Source organism: Salmo trutta, chromosome 8, assembly GCF_901001165.1.
Source record: "Salmo trutta chromosome 8, fSalTru1.1, whole genome shotgun sequence".
Taxonomy (NCBI): Eukaryota; Metazoa; Chordata; class Actinopteri; order Salmoniformes; family Salmonidae; genus Salmo; species Salmo trutta.
In genome coordinates this window covers 27,709,567-27,730,122 of record NC_042964.1, presented here as the reverse complement: position 1 = coordinate 27,730,122, position 20,556 = coordinate 27,709,567, and the positions used below count along the sequence as shown (strand labels likewise).

The 20,556-nt window shown below is 42.6% G+C and overlaps 1 protein-coding gene across 4 annotated transcripts in view; it reads left to right on the top strand.

Annotated features, from left to right (window-relative positions):
• LOC115198626 (sodium/potassium/calcium exchanger 2) overlaps positions 1-14,923 on the top strand; it is a 201,221-nt gene extending 186,298 nt beyond the window's left edge. For all 4 annotated transcript variants that reach the window (XM_029760707.1, XM_029760708.1, XM_029760706.1 and 1 more), the window contains 4 exons: positions 4,574-4,708; positions 5,042-5,131; positions 9,293-9,459; positions 11,002-14,923. In XM_029760707.1, coding sequence (XP_029616567.1) covers positions 4,574-4,708; positions 5,042-5,131; positions 9,293-9,459; positions 11,002-11,251 — 642 coding nt within the window. In that variant the 3' untranslated portion in view covers positions 11,252-14,923. The remainder of the gene's footprint in view (positions 1-4,573; positions 4,709-5,041; positions 5,132-9,292; positions 9,460-11,001) is intronic.
• Positions 14,924-20,556: the final 5,633 nt, after the last annotated feature.

Sequence of the window (20,556 nt, the reverse complement as noted above, 5' to 3'; positions counted from 1 at the left end):
CAGACATTTTTCAAACAGTTTTAGAAACTTCAGAGTGTTGTCTATAATATGCATATCCTAGCTTTTGGGCCTGAGTAGCAGGCAGTTTACTTTGGGCACGCTTTTCATCCGGACGTGAAAATACTGCCCCCTAGACCAAAGAGGATTTATTAAGAAATGTTAGATTGACTTTAAAATATTAAATAATCAGAACTTGAAACAACTCAATAACTTTAGATTATCAGAGCACAAATAAAGTTATATTAACTCAATAACCTAATATTTTATAAGAGTAATGAAAAACATTAAGTGATAAGAAATCTTATTGACATCTGAGTTACCACTTTTATGATTTGAGTTCTACTGATCATTGGAGATGTTTGAGTAGCCACTACTCAATTTCTTTAATGAGCAGTTACTTTTTACAATGCATCTGTCTGCTGCTCTACATGTAGGTCTATCTATCTCCCTCTCTCATTTCTTACTGTCCTGTGAAATAAATTAATAAAAACACAATCTGTTGAAACATACTCTATTTCACGGAAACATGGCTCTCTCGAGATATACTGTCGGAGTCGGGCCAGCCATCTGGATTCTCAGTTCATCGCGCCAACAGGAATAAACAATCTCTCTGGGAAGAAGAAGTGCGGGAGTGTATGTTTCATGATTAACAACTCATGGTGTAATTGTAATAGCATGCAGGAACTCAAAATCCTTTTGTTCACCCGACCTCGAATACCTTTACAATCAAATACCGACCGTATTATCTCCCAATAATTAGTTTTTCGGTTATTGTCACAGCCGTGTATATCCCCCTCAAGCCGATACCACAACGGCCCTCAAGGAACTTCACTGGACTTTATGCAAACTGGAAACCATATTTCCTAAGGCTGTATTTATTGTAGCTGGGGATTTCAACAAAGCAAATTTGAGGAAAAGGCTACATAAATTCTATCAGCATATCGACTGTAGTACTCACACTGGAAAAACACTCAACCATTGTTACTCCAACTTGCATACAAGGCCCACCCCCGCCCTCCTTTTGGCAAATCTGACCACGACTCCATTTTGCTCCTCCCTTCCTATAGGCAGAAACTCAAACAGGAAGTACCCGTGCTAAGGACTATTCAACGCTGGTCTGACCAATTAGAATCCCCGCTTCAAGATTGCTTTCATCACACGGACTGGGATATGTTCCGGGTAGCTTCCGAGAATAATAATGACGTGTATACTGAGACGGTTACTGAGTTTATCAAGAAATGTATAGGAGATGTTGTACCCACTGTGACTATTAAAACCTACCCTAACCAGAAACCGTGGATGGATGGCAGCATTTGCGTAAAACTGAAAGTGCGAACCACCGCATTTAACGGCAAGGTGACTGGGAATACAGCAGAATACAAACAGAGTAGTCATTCCCTCCGCGAAGCAATCAAACAGGCAGATTGTCAGTATAGAGACAAAGTGGAGTCGCAATTCAATGGCTCAGACACGAGACGTATGTGGCAGGGTCTACAGACAATAACACACTCAAAAGGAAAACCAGCCATGTCGCAGACACCGACGTCTTGCTTCCGGACAAGCTAAACACATTCTTTGCCTGCTTTGCGGATAACACAATGCCACAGATGCAGCCAGCTACCAAGGATTGTGGGCTCTCCTTCTCCGTGGCCGACGTGAGTAAGACATTTAAACGTATCAACCCTCGCAAGGCTACCGGCCCAGACGGCATCCCTATCCCTAGCTGGCTGGTGTGTTTACGGACATATTCAATATCTCCATATCCAAGTCTGCTGTCCCCACATGCTCCAAGATGGCCACCATTGTTCCTGTACCCAAGAAGGCCAAGGTAACGGAACTAAATGACTATCGCCCCGTAGCAGTCACTTCTGTCATCATGAAGTGCTTTGAGAGGCTAGTCAAGGATCATATCACCTCCACCTTACCTGTCACCCTAGACCCACTTCAATTTGCTTGCTGCCCCAATAGGTCCACAGACGATGCAATTGCCATCACGATGCAATCGCCATCACAATCGCCATCACACTGGATCCTATCCCATCTTGACAAGAGGAATACCTATGTCAGAAGGCTGTTCATTGACTATAGCTCAGCATTCAACACCATAGTATCCTCCAAGCTCATCATTAAGCTCGAGCCCCTTGTATCTGAACACCGCCCTGTGCAACTGGATCCTGGACTTCCTGAAGGGCCCGCCCCCAGGTGGTGAAGGTAGGAAACAACATCTCCGTTTCGCTGATCCTCAACACTGGGGCCCCACAAGGGTGCATGCTTAGCCCCCTCCTGTACTCCCTGCTCACCCATTACTGCATGGCCATGCGCGCCTCCAACTCAATCATAAAGTTTGCAGACGACACAACAGTAGTAGGCTTGATTACCAATAATGACTAGACAGCCTACACAGAGGAGGTGAGGGCTCTGGGATAGTGGTGTCAGGAAAATAACCTCTCACTCAACGTAAACAAAACAAAGGAGATGATTGTGGACTTCAGGAAACAACAGAGGGAGCACCCCCCATCTACATCGATGGGACAGCAGTGGAGAAGGTGAAAAGTTTGTCAGTGATATGTACGCTGAGGAACTTAAATGGTCCACCCACACAGGCAGTGTGGTGAAGAAGGCGCAACAGTGCCTCTTCAACCTTAGGAGGCTGAAGAAATTTGGCTTGTCACCTAAAACCCTCACAAACTTTTACAGATGCACAATTGAGAGCTTCCTGTCGGGCTGTATCACCGCCTGGTACGGCAACTGCACCGCCCGCAACTGTAGGGCTCTCCAGAGGGTAGTGTGGTCTGCACAACGCATCACTGGGGCCAAACTACCTGCCCTCCAGGACACCTACAGCACCCGATGTCACAGGAAGGCCAAAAAGATCATCAAGGACAACAACCACCCGAGCCACTGCCTGTTCACCCCGCTATCATCCAGAAAGCGTACAGGTACAGGTGCATCATAGCTGGGACCCGAGAGACTGAAAAACAGGTTATATCTCAAGGCCATCAGACTGTTAAATAGCCTTCACTAGCACAGAGAGGCTGCTGCCTATATATATTGCATTACTCATATCATGTGTATATACAGTATTCTATACTGTCTACTGTGTCTTAGTCTATGCCGCTCTGATATTGCTCATCCAAATATTTAGATATTCTTAATTACATTCCTTTACTTAGATTTGTGTGTATTATGTATTTGTTGTGAAATTGTTAGATATTACTTGTTAGATATTGCTGCACGGTCGGAACTAGAAGCACAAGCATTTCCCTTCACCCGCAATGACATCTGCTAAACACGTGTATGTGACCAATAAAATGTTATTTAATTTGTATGGCTATGTCCTTTAACTCCAATTTGCTGATGAAAGTTGTACAATAAAATTCTAAAATCACATACCCAGATAGGTAAGTTAGCCTAAATTAATGCAATCATAATGTTATATATTGTGTATAATTTACAGTATATCATGACATTATTTAAAAAATATGTACTGTGTGATCAGCTTAAATGCAGACTACATCTTGCTCTCTCGGGTCTGTTCTGGTGGACTGTCATTACAATCACTTATTGCGAACTTTGTAAAAATGGCTAGTTAACTACAGATCAAAATCAATGACCAACTAGCTAAGTCAAAACTATAAATCAATGACCAACTAGCTAAGTCAAAACTATAATTTCATATTTGAAAATTACTCCAACACGCTCTATACGTCTGGAATCCCTTTTGCAAGTACCGCAAGTACACAGTACGTTTTTCTGCTCCACCTTTGTTGATGTAGGCTAGATGTTGTCAAGATCTGTGCAGATGCACCTGCAGATGAGCCGAAAATACCTAACTCGTCATTGCTCAGGTTCTTAAGCTTGTTCCGCGTGTTTTAGGGAGAGGAAAATGTCCCCCATCAGCTTCAATATTGTGACAATAATGCAATATATCAGGTAACTGGGTCTGGAATTTTGGCCAGAAGAGGCCTGCTTGGATTAATGTCATGCAGTGAGACAGATTTCCATGTTAAAGTGAGCCACTGCCTACATCCATGTCACCTACACAGCGATGCAGACCCTTATCTTTAGAAGTTGAGGTGTCCCTCTTGTTTGGCATTCTGATGACCACACTGAAGGTCCAGCAGTCCAGACATTCGATCGTGTGCCATGTATGAGCACCTGATGAGTAGAGTGTCAGGCTCATCCAGGCTTGGAGCAATCTTCCAAACCACTGTCATCAAACACCCCTCTCTCAAGGTCACAGAGAGTGAGGGAATGCCAACCAACTCTATAATCATTTCCTAAGGCCTTAGTTGTCATTATTATTTATCATCATCATAGTATTCATATTTTTTTCCCCAGAAAGGCCTGGCTGACCCTGACTGCACCACATTTTGAGCACAGATCTCCCAATTTCTCCAAACCAATTTCACATTTAACTGTATCAATACCGCAGGTTTTTCTTTTCTTTGAAATTATTGCATTATTCCGACGCACCTGCAACGAGAACTCAGATGTACGAGTGCTGTATTTAATTTTGAAACTGTATCGATACTGAAAGCCTCTCTTTTCCACACTTGCTCTCTTTTCTTAGGCTGAGGATGAGGAGGATGAGGACCAGCCTTTGAGCCTGTCCTGGCCAGATACCATGCGCAAGCGTTTCACCTACCTCATCATCATGCCCATCGTCTTCCCTCTGTGGCTAACACTGCCTGATGTCAGGAAACCAGTAAGTGATTCCCCTCCATTTCTATCTCTTACTGTTCCAGTTTGTCAGATACAGAAATAGGCCCAAATGGAACCCTGTTCCCTATATAGTGCTCTACACACTATGGGCCCTGCTCAAAAGTAGTATAGGGAATAGGGTGCATTTGGGACGCAGACATAGAAAGACTCATGTTTGGTATGAAGTGTATCTGTCTATACTTATTTAGCTATAACTGGTCAATAATAAGTGTGATGTGTTGTTTGCTTTAGATACCTGTAGAACAATAATATTGAGGCTTCATTTGTCATTTACGCCTTTAGAGTAACCATAGCCCTTTCCTCATTTGTCTAACAGACTGCAAAGAAGTTCTTTCCCATCTCATTTCTGGGTTCTATCTGTTGGATTGCTGGATTCTCCTACTTAATGGTGTGGTGGGCTCACCAGGTACGTGGGGTGCACTGGGGGCTAAATTAATTGAACCAATAAGGGTTTTTCACACTACTGAGCCAAACCAAGCTGTACTGAGCTGGCCTAGTTTTGCATCCAACATAGTTGCTGAAATTTTTTAGATTGGAACAGTACTATACTGAGCAAAGATATAAACGCAACATGTAAAGTGTTGGTTTCATGAGCTGAAATAAAAGATCCCAGAAATGTTCCATTTGCAAAAAAAGCTTATTTCTCTCAAATGATAAAAAAAGAAAGAAATATTCTCCATCCACCTGACAGGTGTGGCATATCAAGAAGCTGATTAAACAGCATGATCATTACACAGGTGCACCTTTGTCACACAACACAATGCCACAGATGTCTCAAGTTGAGGGAGTGTGCAAATGGCATGCTGACTGCAGGAATGCCCACCAGAGCTGTTGCAAGATAATTTAATGTTAATTTCTCTACCAATAAGGCGCCTCCGACGTCATTTTAGAGAATTCGGCAGTACGTCCAACCTGACTAAAAACCGCAGACAACATGTAACCATGCCAGCCCTCCACAGCCGTCTTCTTTACCTACGGGATCGTCTGAGACCAGCCACCTAGACAGCTGACCGTATTTCTGTCTGTAATAAAGCCTTTTTGTGGAGGAAAAAATAATTCTGATTGGCTGCGCCCCTGCCCAGTCATGTGAAATCCATAGATTAGATTATTTCAATTGACTGATTTCCTTATATTTACTTCAATTCAGTAAAATCTTGAAATTGTTGCATTTATATTTTTGTCCAGTATACATTTAGTGAAATCTATTTTCTTTTTGTTAAGACGCTAAACCACCTCACACAGAACAGAACACAAGCATGTTCACAAGCAAGTGGCAGGACGTATCGGTAGTTAGAAAAGGATAGGGATATTCAGAGGGTTAGAACACTGTGATATTGTTATCAGCAGCCTTCCGCTCTTTGGCCTTGTCACAGGCGTCAAAATGAGTAGACCAAGGTGCAGCGTGGAATATGTTCATCTTGATGTTTAATGAAAGAATGAACACTTACAAATTAAACAAAATTACAGCAGACAGTTCCGTCTAAATGGAAAACAACTACCCACAAAAAACGATGGAAAACCAGACTGCCTAAGTATGGCTTCCAATCAGAGACAACGATAGATGCCTGCCTCTGATTGGAAACCATACCTGGCCAAAACATAGAACACAAAACATAGAATGCCCACCCACCTATCACACCCTGGCCTAGCTAAATAGAGAAAACACAGCTCTCCTAGCTAAATAGAGAAAACACAGCTCTCCTATGTCAGAGCGTGACAATACCCCCCCCCCCCCAAAGGTGCGGACTCCCGGCCGCAAACCTGAACCTATTGCGGAGAGTCCGGGTGGGCATCTATAATTGGCGGCGGCTCTGGTTCGGGGCGTAGCCCCCACACCGCCCGCTGATCCCCCCGCTTCTGTGTCGCCGGAGGAATCAGACCGTGGATCAGCGCCGGAGGCTCTGAACTGCCGACCGCCACTGAAGACTCTGGGCTGCAGGCCGCCGCTGAAGACTCTGGGCTGCAGGCCGCCGCTGAGGACTCTGGGCTGCAGGCCGCCGCTGAGGACTCTGGGCTGCAGGCCGCCGCTGAGGACTCTGGGCTGCAGGCCGCCGCTGAGGACTCTGGGCTGCAGGCCGCCGCTGAGGACTCTGGGCTGCAGGCCGCCGCTGAGGACTCTGGGCTGCAGGCCGCCGCTGAGGACTCTGGGCTGCAGGCCGCCGCTGAGGACTCTGGGCTGCAGGCCGCCGCTGAGGACTCTGGGCTGCAGGCCGCCGCTGAGGACTCTGGGCTGCAGGCCGCCGCTGAGGACTCTGGGCTGCAGGCCGCCGCTGAGGACTCTGGGCTGCAGGCCGCCGCTGAGGACTCTGGGCTGCAGGCCGCCGCTGAGGACTCTGGGCTGCAGGCCGCCGCTGAGGACTCTGGGCTGCAGGCCGCCGCTGAGGACTCTGGGCTGCAGGCCGCCGCTGAGGACTCTGGGCTGCAGGCCGCCGCTGAGGACTCTGGGCTGCAGGCCGCCGCTGAGGACTCTGGGCTGCAGACCGCCGCTGAGGACTCTGGGCTGCAGACCGTCGCTGAGGACTCTGGGCTGCAGACCGTCGCTGAGGACTCTGGGCTGCAGACCGTCGCTGAGGACTCTGGGCTGCAGACCGTCGCTGAGGACTCTGGGCTGCAGACCGTCGCTGAGGACTCTGGGCTGCAGACCGTCGCTGAGTACTCTGGGCTGCAGAACGTCGCTGAAGACTCGGGGCTGCAGAGCGTCGCTGGAGGCTCCGGACTGGAGAGCGTCGCTGGAGGCTCCGGGCTGAGGAGCGTCGCTGGAGACTCCGGGCTGAGGAGCGTCGCTGGAGGCTCCGGACTGGAGAGCGTCTCTGTAGGTTCCGGTCTGGGGACCTTCGCTGCAGGCTCTGTGCCATGGATCATCGCTACTGGTTCCGCGCCATGGATCATCACTGGAGGCTTTGTACCATGGATCATCACTGGAGGCTCCGGGCCATGGATCATCACTGGAGGCTTCGTGCCATGGATCATCACTGGAGGCTTCGTGCCATGGATCATCACTGGAGGCTCCATGCCATGGATCATCACTGGAGGCTTCGTGCCATGTATCATCCCTACAGGCTCCGGGCCATGGATCATCACTGGAGGCTTCGTGCCATGTATCATCCCTACAGGCTCCGGGCCATGGATCATCACTGGAGGCTTCGTGCCATGGATCATCCCTACAGGCTCTGGGCCATGGATCATCACTGGAGACTTCGTGCCATGGATTATCACTACAGGCTCCGGGCCATGGATCATCACTGGAGGCTTCGTGCCATGGATTGTCACTGGAGGCTTCGGACCATTGATCATCACTGGAGGCTTCCTACGGGGAGCTGGAACCGGTCTCACCAGACTGGAGAGACGCACAGGAGACTGGGTGCGTAGAGCAGGCACAGGGCACACTGGGCCGTGGAGGTGCCCCGGAGGTCTGGAGCTCAGGGCTGGCACAACCCGTCCTGGCTCGATGTTGACTTTAGGCTGGCAAGGGCAGAGCGCTGGTACAGGTCGAACTGGGCTGTGTTGGTGAATGAGGGGTACCGTGCGTAGAGCAGGCACAGGATAACCTGGGCTGAAGAGACGCACTGGAGACCAGATACGTTGAGCCGGTGCACTTCTCCCTGGCTGCCGGCCAACTCTAGCACGGCAACGGTGAGGAGCGCATCGGTCTGAGTACACACTGGCGACACAGTGCGTATCACCTCATAACACGGTGCTTGCTCGGTCACTCGCTCCCCACGGTAAACACGGGGAGTTGGCTCAGGTGTTAAACCCGCCTTTGCCAACCTACCCATGTGCCCCCCCCAAAAAAAATTATTGCCGCTACCTCTCAGCCTCCTGTTGCTTGCCTAGCCGTTCTTCCCAGTATCGTTGTTCCGCCTTCGCTGCATCTATCTCCCATTGCGGACGGCGATACTCCCCAGGCTTTGTCCAGGGTCCTGCCCCATCTAGGATCTCCTCCCAGGTCCACTCCTCTGAGCCATACTGCTTGGTCCCGCTCCTCCTCCTGGAGAGTGCACGCTGCTTGGTCCTCTTGTGGTGGGTAGTTCTGTCACAGGCATCAAAATGAGTAGACCAAGGTGCAGCGTGGAATATGTTCATCTTGATGTTTAATGAAAGAATGAACACTTACAAATTAAACAAAATGACAGCAGACAGTTCCGTCAGGTACTCACAACTAAACGGAAAACAACTACCCACAAAAAACAAAGGAAAAACAGGCTGCCTAAGTATGGCTTCCGATCAGAGACAACGATAGACACCTGCCAATGATTGGAAACCATACCCGGCCAAATCATAGAACACAAAACATAGAATGCCCACCCACCTATCACACCCTGGCCTAGCTAAATAGAGAAAACCCAGCTCTCCTAGGTCAGAGCGTGACAAGCCTGTGTAACTACACCTCTCAATCAAAGCTAGACAACATTAAATAGTCAGAGTCCCTGAACACAGGGATTTCAGCAGAATATGAAAAAAGAAAACCCCAAAATATGTCAAAGTATAGCTGACTGTTTAATTCCTTAAACCTCACCTCCACTTAAAATATTTATTTACACCATTGTTTTCTCTTTACTCTTTACAGGTTGGAGAGACTATTGGGATTACAGAAGAGATTATGGGCTTGACTATATTAGCAGCTGGTACCTCCATACCTGACCTAATCACCAGTGTCATCGTTGCACGGAAGGGGCTGGGGGACATGGCCGTGTCCAGCTCTGTGGGCTCCAACATCTTTGACATCACTGTTGGGTACGCTTTTGTCATCAGTACTGTGATCACTCTAATTTCTAATTACCGTAAAATTTCAATTAATAGCAATTGCTTAAATCACTTAACACAACAGGCACTTATTAGAGACAGGCTTCTAATGCACACAGATTTTGCTCATTTGCATAGTTAATTGTTTAGTTCCAGCTTTTACTTCCAGCATTTTAATCAATTTCTTAATTTCCTGTACTAGTGTGTTATCATTTACACACTATGTCACATTTCTTTTGTCTTAATATGCCTCTATTTAAAAATATATTTAATTAATTTACAGAACATAATAATAATTATTCTCCTTTCGGCATTTCTTGCTTTCACCATTTCTAGGGGTCTGTACCCGCTAAATTGTTGACTGTTTTTGTGCTTGCCAATTAGCTAGCAGTTCTCAGCAGCTACCAGTTTCTTACTGGCAATAACAACTAATGATTGCCATAATTTGTCATTACTGAATTATTTACTGTAACAAATCAAACATTAAACCTTGTAAACAATTCATGGTAATTTATGGTAACCTTGTAAACAATTCATCAAGATCTGGCATTTATTTGAAACAGCTGTTTATTTGCTGAAATGAACGCTGTTGCTTGACTATTAAAAAGATACCAACGGATATTTGAGACACTGCCTTTAATTTAAAGATGCACTATGCAAAAATTAGAATAGTTCGCCTAATTTCAATTTGTGACAAAACAAGTAAGTATTGTGTAGAGAGTAATTGTTCCATCTAAACCGCTGTGAAATATATTTCCATAACCAAAAATATTGTATTTTCAGCTGTTTCAAGCTGGTGTACAAAACTGATTGTAAAAGACGCAAAAATGTAACTTAAGCACAGAAAGCATATAAATAGTGCACATAGAACAGATATACTGTTCTTAGACTTGCTTTCAATGACAATGACAGATCTATCTCACATTTCTATGTGAATTTGGTTGGGTTGCCCGAAAAGTTACTTTTTGCAGCTTTAAGTTTTACAGTACTAATTTATTTTAATATATGTTCCTTTCACATTTTGAACATTGTTTATTATTAGATTCTTCTTATTAGCATTTTTGCAGTGCTGGGGGATGTTTTTACATATTACATAGTAACAGTCATACAGCATTACTTTGTTCTTATCCAATAAGTAGCTTTCGGTTTCATTGGGATTAATTAAAACCACACTTTTTTTGATAACATCATTTTGATAACAATTATTACCAGATTTATGATAAATGCTTGGTAGACACCAGATACTTTTTAATAGGATGTAAAAGTTAAATGAACTTAATTGAACTTTTGTATTCTCAAATTTATTCGATTGAATAAGGTTTGCCCATCGGTGGTGACATGGAAGTTCCCACTGTGGACATTTTGCCAAGGGACTTTATTCATTACAACCCAGAGGCGTCCATTCTCAGGTCTAAACTGAACAATAGCTATTATCTAGATTTATTACACAGATGTATGTGATGCTGAAAGATAAACTTTAAGTATGGCTGATGACCATGTAATACGTGTGTCTGTTTATTTTGTGTGTTTCAGCCTGCCGTTCCCATGGCTCCTCTGGTCCATTATCAACAACATGCGGCCTGTGGCAGTGAGCTCTAACGGGCTGTTCTGCGCCATTGTGCTGCTCTTTCTCATGCTCATCTTCGTCATCATCTCGATTGCTGCCTGCAAGTGGCGGATGAGCAAGCTGCTGGGCTTCATCATGTTCGTGCTATACTTAGTTTTCCTGGTGGTCAGCGTTATGCTGGAAGACAAAATCATCGCCTGTCCTATATCCATCTGAGACCCCTTATTATTATTTTGGGGCGGGGGGTGGGGGTTGTAGATGACCAGGGGATGTCGTTTTTTGGGATGTGGGGGTGTATTAGCCAGGTAGAGGAGCAACTATGCCGTCTTATGCATGTCACTTGTTTTACTAGATCAGTGGACTACTCAGTAGATTGAGGAGGCTGAAGGAAGTACACAAGAGACTTCTGACAAAGCTGTGGTGGCTGAGCCTGGCATGAAACACCAGAGGTGCAACAATAATGTTTTCTGCTTCAGGACAGATTGTGAGAAACCTTTTTGAATAAGACTTTGGATGGCACTCTTTAACTGGTTTCACTGACTGACCGGATGACTTCACTCGACTTGTCACTCCAGTGTTTGTTGTATAGTGAGTTTGATGATGATGAAGGGATGTTGCTGATTCTCCACACAATGCGTGGATTCACATAAGACTCAAATGTGGTTTGGAGCCATGATTATCTCCTCTCTTGTGTACTTAGTGACAGAGCATCAAAATACGAAGCAGTCCAAGCAGTTTTGAATTTCAGAGCTGGAGATAGGAACTGATTTTTGCAAATTTATCTTTTGCTTTGTCCAAAAGACTGAAGTTCAAATATTCCATCTCCCCTTCTGGATGTCTCACCATGTCTGTTCAGAAGATTCATGTATTATTTTTGGATTGACATACTAGCTCTAATTACTAAAATAGTAGTAGCCCAGTTGTACTGTAGCAGTAACATGTACTCTAGGTGTTGGATCTGGCCTCTTCCTGGGTCTTGATAGGCCTACTAATGATCTTATCCACTTCTCCACCTGCCATTGGACATAAGAGTTCCTATTGTACAGAGCTTGCCATGCTTCACACACCAATTGGAAAGATAAACTCTACTGGAAATGTTTAACCCAATTCAATCAATTGCAGACAAATGAAAAAATGTAACATAATTGACTCAATGTTTAAGCTGCAATATACAAAGACTACAGACAATGAAAAATTGAGATAAGCGAATGAAACTGATACTTTTGTATGAATAATTCTTTCAGATCTCAAGTTGGAATAACGCCAAGAGATTGGGGTTGTGTCCATTTTCAAACATTTAACAACTCTGAAAACAGTGTAAAGATTCTGAGTGAAACCACAGGGTAGATTTTTTAAAATCTGCACTTGATTGAATTGGCCTTATCTGCAGCCTCTCAAAATATATATTAGCTTCCAATATTCTTCACTCTGAATAAGCAAAGCATGTGTAGACTCCGATAGGACACTCATAACCAATATGTAAAGTCAAAATATGGTAGTAGATAAGATAACTGGCACTCGATGTTTGAAATAGTCATAAAATGCTATACTTAGATTAGTGAATGTTTAGCACACTCTTGAAATTAAGACTTTAAATGCAGGCTCCTAGAGAAGTTTATAGGAGCAGTAAAATGCATGATACATTTTCTTGTTATACCTGCCAGAATTATCACTACCCAAAAAAAGTATGAATTCTCAAATATTTAACATGTCAATATTTATTTGATGCAAGAGTGTTAGGCTTCTATGTACAAAATTACAACAATATGTATGGTTAATGTCTATCAACCTTGTGCAATTTATTTTAAATTGAAGGGTGCTTTTGTCTGCATGTGGGAAGTCTGTATACTCTGCCATCATAAAAATTGACATTTGATTAACAAAAAGGTATACAGTAATAACAAATGAATGGAGGTTACCAGTATTTTGCAGCAAATGGAAACTATTATAGAAATCTAGAATTATCTATATAGTTAGCAAATCTCATGCAGTCATTTTCACAGTCACCCATAAACATGGAACATTAACATCACAAAACTAACAGCAATATACTGTATACTGTATGTGTCAGGGTTGGGGTCAATTCTAATCAATGACCGTCAGGGTTGTACATGTGTGCTTTCTGCTAGGAGTGTTACCATAGGACCATACAGTCCAATTCAATTCCAGAATTGTATTGGCCACACTCCACAGGAAGAAGAATTTGAATTGAATTAAGTGGAATTTAATTGAATAAAATTCTATGAAATTCAAATGGAAATGTAATTTAATTAAATCCAGAAATTCAGAATCCGCCCAAACCCTGTTATGTGTCATTAATAATTGCATTTCCATCCATTTGACTGCTGTACTTGTCGTGACCTCTATACCTATACATTTAGAAGATTTCTCCTGAAATCCTCCAAAATGTCTCCATGTGGCTCACTTTCAGACATCTAAACTGTCCAGACACACCTGCATTACCTCAGTTCTCTCTCTGTATATTAGCAAGAATTTACTGTAAAATATGAATAACTAAATAATGTGAATGTATGAGGAAAAATGCATGTGATGAATTTGGGCTGGTTACCCAGGGGCGGCACACATGAAATGGAATTATGTACTGTACGTTAACCTTATGCATAACGCAAAAATAAGAAAATACAAAGAAAATACATGTAAATAGAAAATATGCCTTTATAAGATTCCTTACTTGAACCAATCTAGAACAAAACTCCTTGGTTCAGGTTTGTATTGTGTTAAAAAGGAGTATTTAATGTTTCAGTGGTAAGAAAACCTTTATCTTTCAGAATATTGATATAGTAAGCTTATTATCATAGTATTTTTAAAAAAACAGTCAAATATGAAGTCACCCTCACACTTCAAGGATTCACTAATATCATTATTGATTGGTTGGATACTTCACCTGTGTGTACACCACGTTTGTGTATTGTTTTGCTGGTATAAAAAATTAGGGCTTTAGATACCACATTGCCTCCTGATATTTATTTGTCTATTACCACTACTATTTATACCACTACTATTACCACTATTATTATTTTTTTCCCTTTACCTCTACATGTCTTTAAAGTGTAGGTGCAAAAGTTAAGGGGCAGATTAGGCTGTCACTGCCAAGGAACCACTTCCTCTTCCCTGCACGCATGCACGCACACACATGAAAACACAAGTTAGAAAGCTAAGACAAGTTGTGAGCATCCCCTCATTCACATTCAGATAATAAGATAACAGATGTTTTCCACACACACCTTTTTTTTTTAAATCTTCGCTATATAGTGCCCATTGCCTTATCCTGTAGCACGATCCAGAGAAAAGGAGAACTGTGTTTGTGTGGCTAAAATACAGTACATGAATGTGTCAGGCATATTCTGTCATTGAATCCCTCCCACCCACACTCTCATTAGTCTTACCTCACCAAACCACTTGTTCTTACCCTTTTTCTCTTAGGTGGGCGTTGATTTCTTGAGATCACACTTCCCCAACCTTAGTGAAACTGCCATTTCATAGTGCACTTGTACTTTTCATTCAGCCTCACTTTTCCAAATTCCCTCAGTGACATGTATGTCTGGTGTCAAAGGTACTGTCAAATAATATCGTATGAGCATAGGCACTGTTTCCAAAGTTACATGGCATATTGTGTGCAAGCATGAATGCAACAAATGCAAAATCAACCAGTTTAGCATGTGACTGACATTGATTGCAGATTAAAGGGTATGAGTCAACCACTAATACACATTTTTGCACTGTAAATGTTTTTATTTTATTGGTGTTAATGTAAGATTTATTTAAGGTGTACATATATACAGACAATTAACCATATAATCTAGATGTGTAAAACTACTATGTAAAACACAAAGTATCTAATACAATGAATAAAGGTAACAAGGAAATTATTCAAACTTGAAGTTTTGTTTTATTTTCCATTATGTTAAAGCTGCTGTCTGGGATTAGAAAAACAACAAAACTGCCACCCAGCCACTTGTTTTGGTAAACAGCTGAGGGATGGGGCTGCATAAATATAACCACTCAAAGTTCATAAATGGGTCCCTAGAGATGGTCTGGTAGTTAAGGCATACGGCATATGACAGGTCCCCCTGCGCATCCCGGAGCATGTGACAAAGTCAATGGTACAAAGCCAAAGATATTGATCTGTTTTAAGCAATCAATCTTATGTCATCGTGCTGACTATAAACTTTTATACTAACATCACCAATCTGAGGTAAAAGGATGTGTAATTCCACCTAATGTTATTGAATTGATTTGATTTTGGGGAACAGACATATACAACAACATGTACATTGTGGACCCAGAGGATATCACTTAAATGCATTAATTAAATCACTTGTTTCCAAAGTGGTCCTCTATGGTAAAACAATAACACATATAGTGGCAAGAAAAAGTATGTGAACCCTTTGGAATTATCTGTATTTCTGAAAAAATTGGTCACACAATTTGATCTGATCTTCATCTAAGTCACAACAACAAACAAACACACTCCACTTCAACTAATGACACACACATTATTGTAATTTTCTTGTCTAAATTTAATACATAATTTAAACATTCACAGTGTAGGTTGGAAAAAGTATGTGAACCCCTAGGCTAATGACTTCTCCAAAAGCTAATTGGAGGGAGGAGTCAGCTAACCTGGAGTACAATCACTGAGAAGAGATTGGAGATGTTGGTTAGAACTGCCCTGCCCTATAAAAAACACTCACAACATTTTGGTTTGCTATTCACAAGAAGCATTGCCTGATGTGAACCATGCCTCAAACAAAAGAGATCTCAGAGGACACAAGATTAAGAATTGTTGACTTGCATAAAGCTGTAAAGGGTTACAAAGGTATCTCTAAAAGCCTTGATGTTCATCGGTCCACGGTAAAACAAATTGTCTATAAATGGAGAAAGTTCAGCACTGTTTCTACAATGGTTCCTCCTTTAAAAGTTGCGTCATACTGCGGCACACCCTGTGTGCTGCTGCAGCATTTGTTTATGTAATTTTTTCCCTCATTAAAAGGCAAATCAATTTATAACATTTTTGACATGCGTTTTTCTGGATTTCTTTGATGTTATTCTGTCTCTCACTGTTCGAATAAACCTACCATTAAAATTATAGACTGATCATTTCTTTGTCAGTGGGCAAACGTACAAAATCAGCAGGGGATCAAATACTTTTATCCCTCACTGTATTTAACCAGGTAGGCTAGTTGAGAACAAGTTCTCATTTACAACTGCGACCTGGCCAAGATAAAGCAAAGCAGTGCGACACAAACAACAACACAGAGTTAAACATGGAATAAACAAACATGCAGTCAATAATACAATAGAAAAAAGTATATATACAGTGTGTGCAAATGAGGTAGGATAAGGGAGGTAAGGCAATAAATAGGCCATAGTGGCGAAATAATTACAATATACCAATTAAACACAGGAGTGATAGATGTGCAGAAGACGAGTGTGCAAGCAGAGATATTGGTGTGCAAAGGAGCAAAATAAATAAAACAAATAACAGTATGGGGGATGAGGTAGTTGGTTGGGCTATTTACAGATGGGCTATGTACAGGTGCAGTGATCTGTGAGCTGCTCTGACAGCTGGTGCTTAAAGTTAGTGAGGGAGATATGAGTCTCCAGCTTCAGTGATTTTTGCACTTCGTTCCAGTCATTGGCAGCAGAGAACTGGAAGGAAAGGCGGCCAAAGGAGGAATTGGCTTTGGGGGTGTCCAGTGAGATATACCTGCTGGAGCGCGTGCTACGGGTGGGTGCTGCTATGGTGACCAGTGAGCTGTGATGAGGCGGGGCTTTACCTAGCAAAGACTTGTAGATGACCTGGAGTCAGTGGGTTTGGCGATGAATATGAAGAAAAGGCCAGCCAACGAGAGCATACACGTCGCAGTGATGGGTAGTATATGGGGCTTTGGTGACAAAACGGATGGCACTGTGATAGACTGCATCCAATTTTCTGAGTAGAGTGTTGGAGGCTATTTTGTAAATGACATCGCCGAAGTCAAGGATCAGTAGGATAGTCAGTTTTACGAGGGTATATTTGGCAGCATAAGTGAAGGATGCTTTGTAGGAAGCCAATTCTAGATTTAATTTTGGATTGGACATGCTAACTGTTGGGGCAGTATTTGCACATCCGGATAAATAATGGACCCGATTTAATCTGGTTACTACTCCTGCCCAGAAACTAGAATATGCATATAATTAGTGAATTTGGATAGAAAACACTCTAAAGTTTCTAAAACTGTTTGAATGATGTCTGTGAGTATAACAGAACTCATATGGCAGGCCAAAACCTGAGAAGATTCCATACAGGAAGTGCCCTGTCTGACAATTTGTAGTCCTTCTGTTGCATCTCTATCGAAAATACAGCATCTGTGCTGTAACGTGACACTTTCTAAGGCTCCCATTGGCTCTTTAAAGCCGCCAGAAAGTGGAATGGGGTGTCTGCTGTCTCTGGGCAAAGTACAACAGCTTTGTTTGTTACTGGTCAGCCTGGGGACAGTGACACTGAGATGCGCGTTCATGAGAATTCTCAATTTTTTTCTTTCAGCCTTTGAATGAATACAACGTTGCCCAGTTGGAATATTATCGCTATTTTACGAGAAAAATAGCATAAAAATTGATTTTAAACAGCGATTGACATGCTTCTAAGTACGGTAATGGAATATTTAGAGAGAGAAAAATTCACGAAATACGCTTGCGCGTCACCCTTCGGATAGTGACCTGAACGCACGAACAAAACGGAGCTATTTGAATATAACTATGGATTATTTGGAACCAAAACAACATTTGTTGTTGAAGTAGAATTCCTGGGAGTGCATTCTGACGAAGAACAGCAAAGGTAATCCAATTTTTCTAATAGTAATTCTGAGTTTAGTGAGTCTCAAACTTGGTGGGTGTCAAATTAGCTAGCCAATTCTAGATTTAACTTTGGATTGGAGATGTTTGATGTGAGTCTGGAAGGAGAGTTTACAGTCTAACCAGACACCTAGGTATTTGTAGTTGTCCACATATTCTAAGTCAGAACCGTCCAGAGTAGTGATGCTGGATGGGCGGGCAGGTGTGGGCAGCGATCGGTTGAAGAGCATGCATTTAGTTTTACTTGCAATTAAGAGCAGTTGGAGGCCACGGAAGGAGAGTTGTATGGCATTGAAGCTCGTCTGGAGGTTAGTTAAAACCTCTCTAGGGTATGTGGGACGCTAACGTCCCACCTGGCCAACATCCGGTGAAATTGCAGAGCGCCAAATTCAAAATACAGAAATACACATAATAAGCATTCATAAAATGTGTTATACAGCGTTATACATCAGCTCAAAGATGAATTTCTTGTTAATCTTACATCTAGACGTTCCGCTAGCGGAACACCTGCTCCAATAACCAATGATAGGCGTGGCGCGAATTACAAATTCCTCAAAAATCCAAAAACTTCCATTTTTCAAACATATGACTATTTTACACCATTTTAAAGACAAGACGCTCCTTTATCTAACCACACTGTCCGATTTCAAAAAGGCTTTACAGCGAAAGCAAAACATTAGATTATGTCAGCAGAGTACCCAGCCAGAAATAATCAGACACCCATTTTTCAAGCTAACATATAATGTCACAAAAAACAAAACCACAGCTAAATGCAGCACTAACCTTTGATGATCTTCATCAGATGACACTCCTAGGACATTATGTTATACAATACATGCATGTTTTGTTCAATCAAGTTCATATTTATATAAAAAAACTGCTTTTTACATTAGCATGTGACGTTCAGAACTAGCATTCCCACCGAACACTTCCGGTGAATTTACTAAATTACTCACGATAAACGTTCACAAAAAACATAACAATTATTTTAAGAATTATAGATACAGAACTCTTTTATGCAATCGCGGTGTCCAATTTTAAAATAGCTTTTCGGTGAAAGCACATTTTGCAATATTCTGAGTACATAGCCCAGCCATCATGGCTAGCTATTTTGACACCCACCAAGTTTGGCTCTCACCAAACTCAGATTTACTATAAGAAAAATTGGATTACCTTTGCTGTTCTTCGTCAGAATGCACTCCCAGGACTTCTACTTCAACAACAAATGTTGTTTTGGTTCGACATAATCCATAGTTATATTGAAATAGCTCAGTTTTGTTCGTGCGTTGAGGTCACTATCCGAAGGGTAACGTCGGAGCGCATTTCGTGACAAAAAAATTCTAAATATTCCATTACCGTACTTAGAAGCATGTCAAACGCTGTTTAAAATAAATGTTTATGCTATTTTTTCTCATAAAATAGCGATAATATTCCAACCGGGCAACGTTGTATTCATTCAAAGAGAGAAAGAAAAACATGTTGAGTTCTCGTGACCGCGCATCTCCAGTCTCACTGTCCCCAGGCTGACCACTTACAAACTCTGCTCCTATACTTTTCCCAGAGACAGCAGACACCCCATTCCACTTTCTGGCGGCTTTAGAGAGCCAATGGAAGCCTTAGAAAGTGTCACGTTACAGCACAGATGCTGTAATTTTGATAGAGATGTAACAGAAGTACAAGAAATTGTCAGACAGGGCACTTCCTGCATGGAATCTTCTCAGGTTTTGGCCTGCCGTATGAGTTCTGTTATACTCACAGACACCATTCAAACAGTTTTAGAAACTTTAGAGTGTTTTCTATCCAAATCCACTAATTATATGCATATTCTAGTTTCTGGGCAGGAGTAGTAACCAGATTAAATCGGGTACGTTTTTTTATCCGGCCGTGAAAATACTGCCCCCTATACCACAACAGGTTAAACACATTGAGTGGTTGCTGCCAACATACTGACTCAAATCTCTAGCCACTTTAATAATTAAAAATTGGATGTAATGAATGTATCACTAGTCATTTTAAACAATGCCACTTTATATAATGTTTACATTCCCTACATTACTCGTCTCATATGTATATACTATACTCTATACCATCTACTGCATCCTGCCTATGCCGTTCGGCCATCGCTCATCCATAGAATCGGCTTTCTATTTCACAACAATGCCTCCTTCACTCACGCCGCCAAACTTATCCTAGTAAAACTGACTATCCTACCGATCCTCGACTTCGGCGATGTCATCTACAAAATAGCTTCCAATACTCTACTCAGCAAACTGGATGCAGTCTATCACAGTGCTATCCATTTTGTTACCAAATCACCCTATACCACCCACCACTGCGACTATGCGACTATGCTCTAGTCGGCTGGCCCATATTCGTCGCCAGACCCACTGGCTCCAGGTCATCTATAAGACTATGCTTGGTAAAGCTCCACCTTATCTCAGTTCACTGGTCACGATAATAACACTCACTCGTAGCACACGTTCCAGCAGGTATATCACACTGATCATCCCCAAAGCCAACACCTAATTTGGCCGCCTTTCATTCCAGTTCTCTGCTGCCAGCGACTGGAACGAATTGCAAAGATCGCTGAAGTTGGAGACTTTTATTTCCCTCACCAACTTTAAACATCAGCTATCTGAGCAGCTAACCGATCGCTGCAGCTC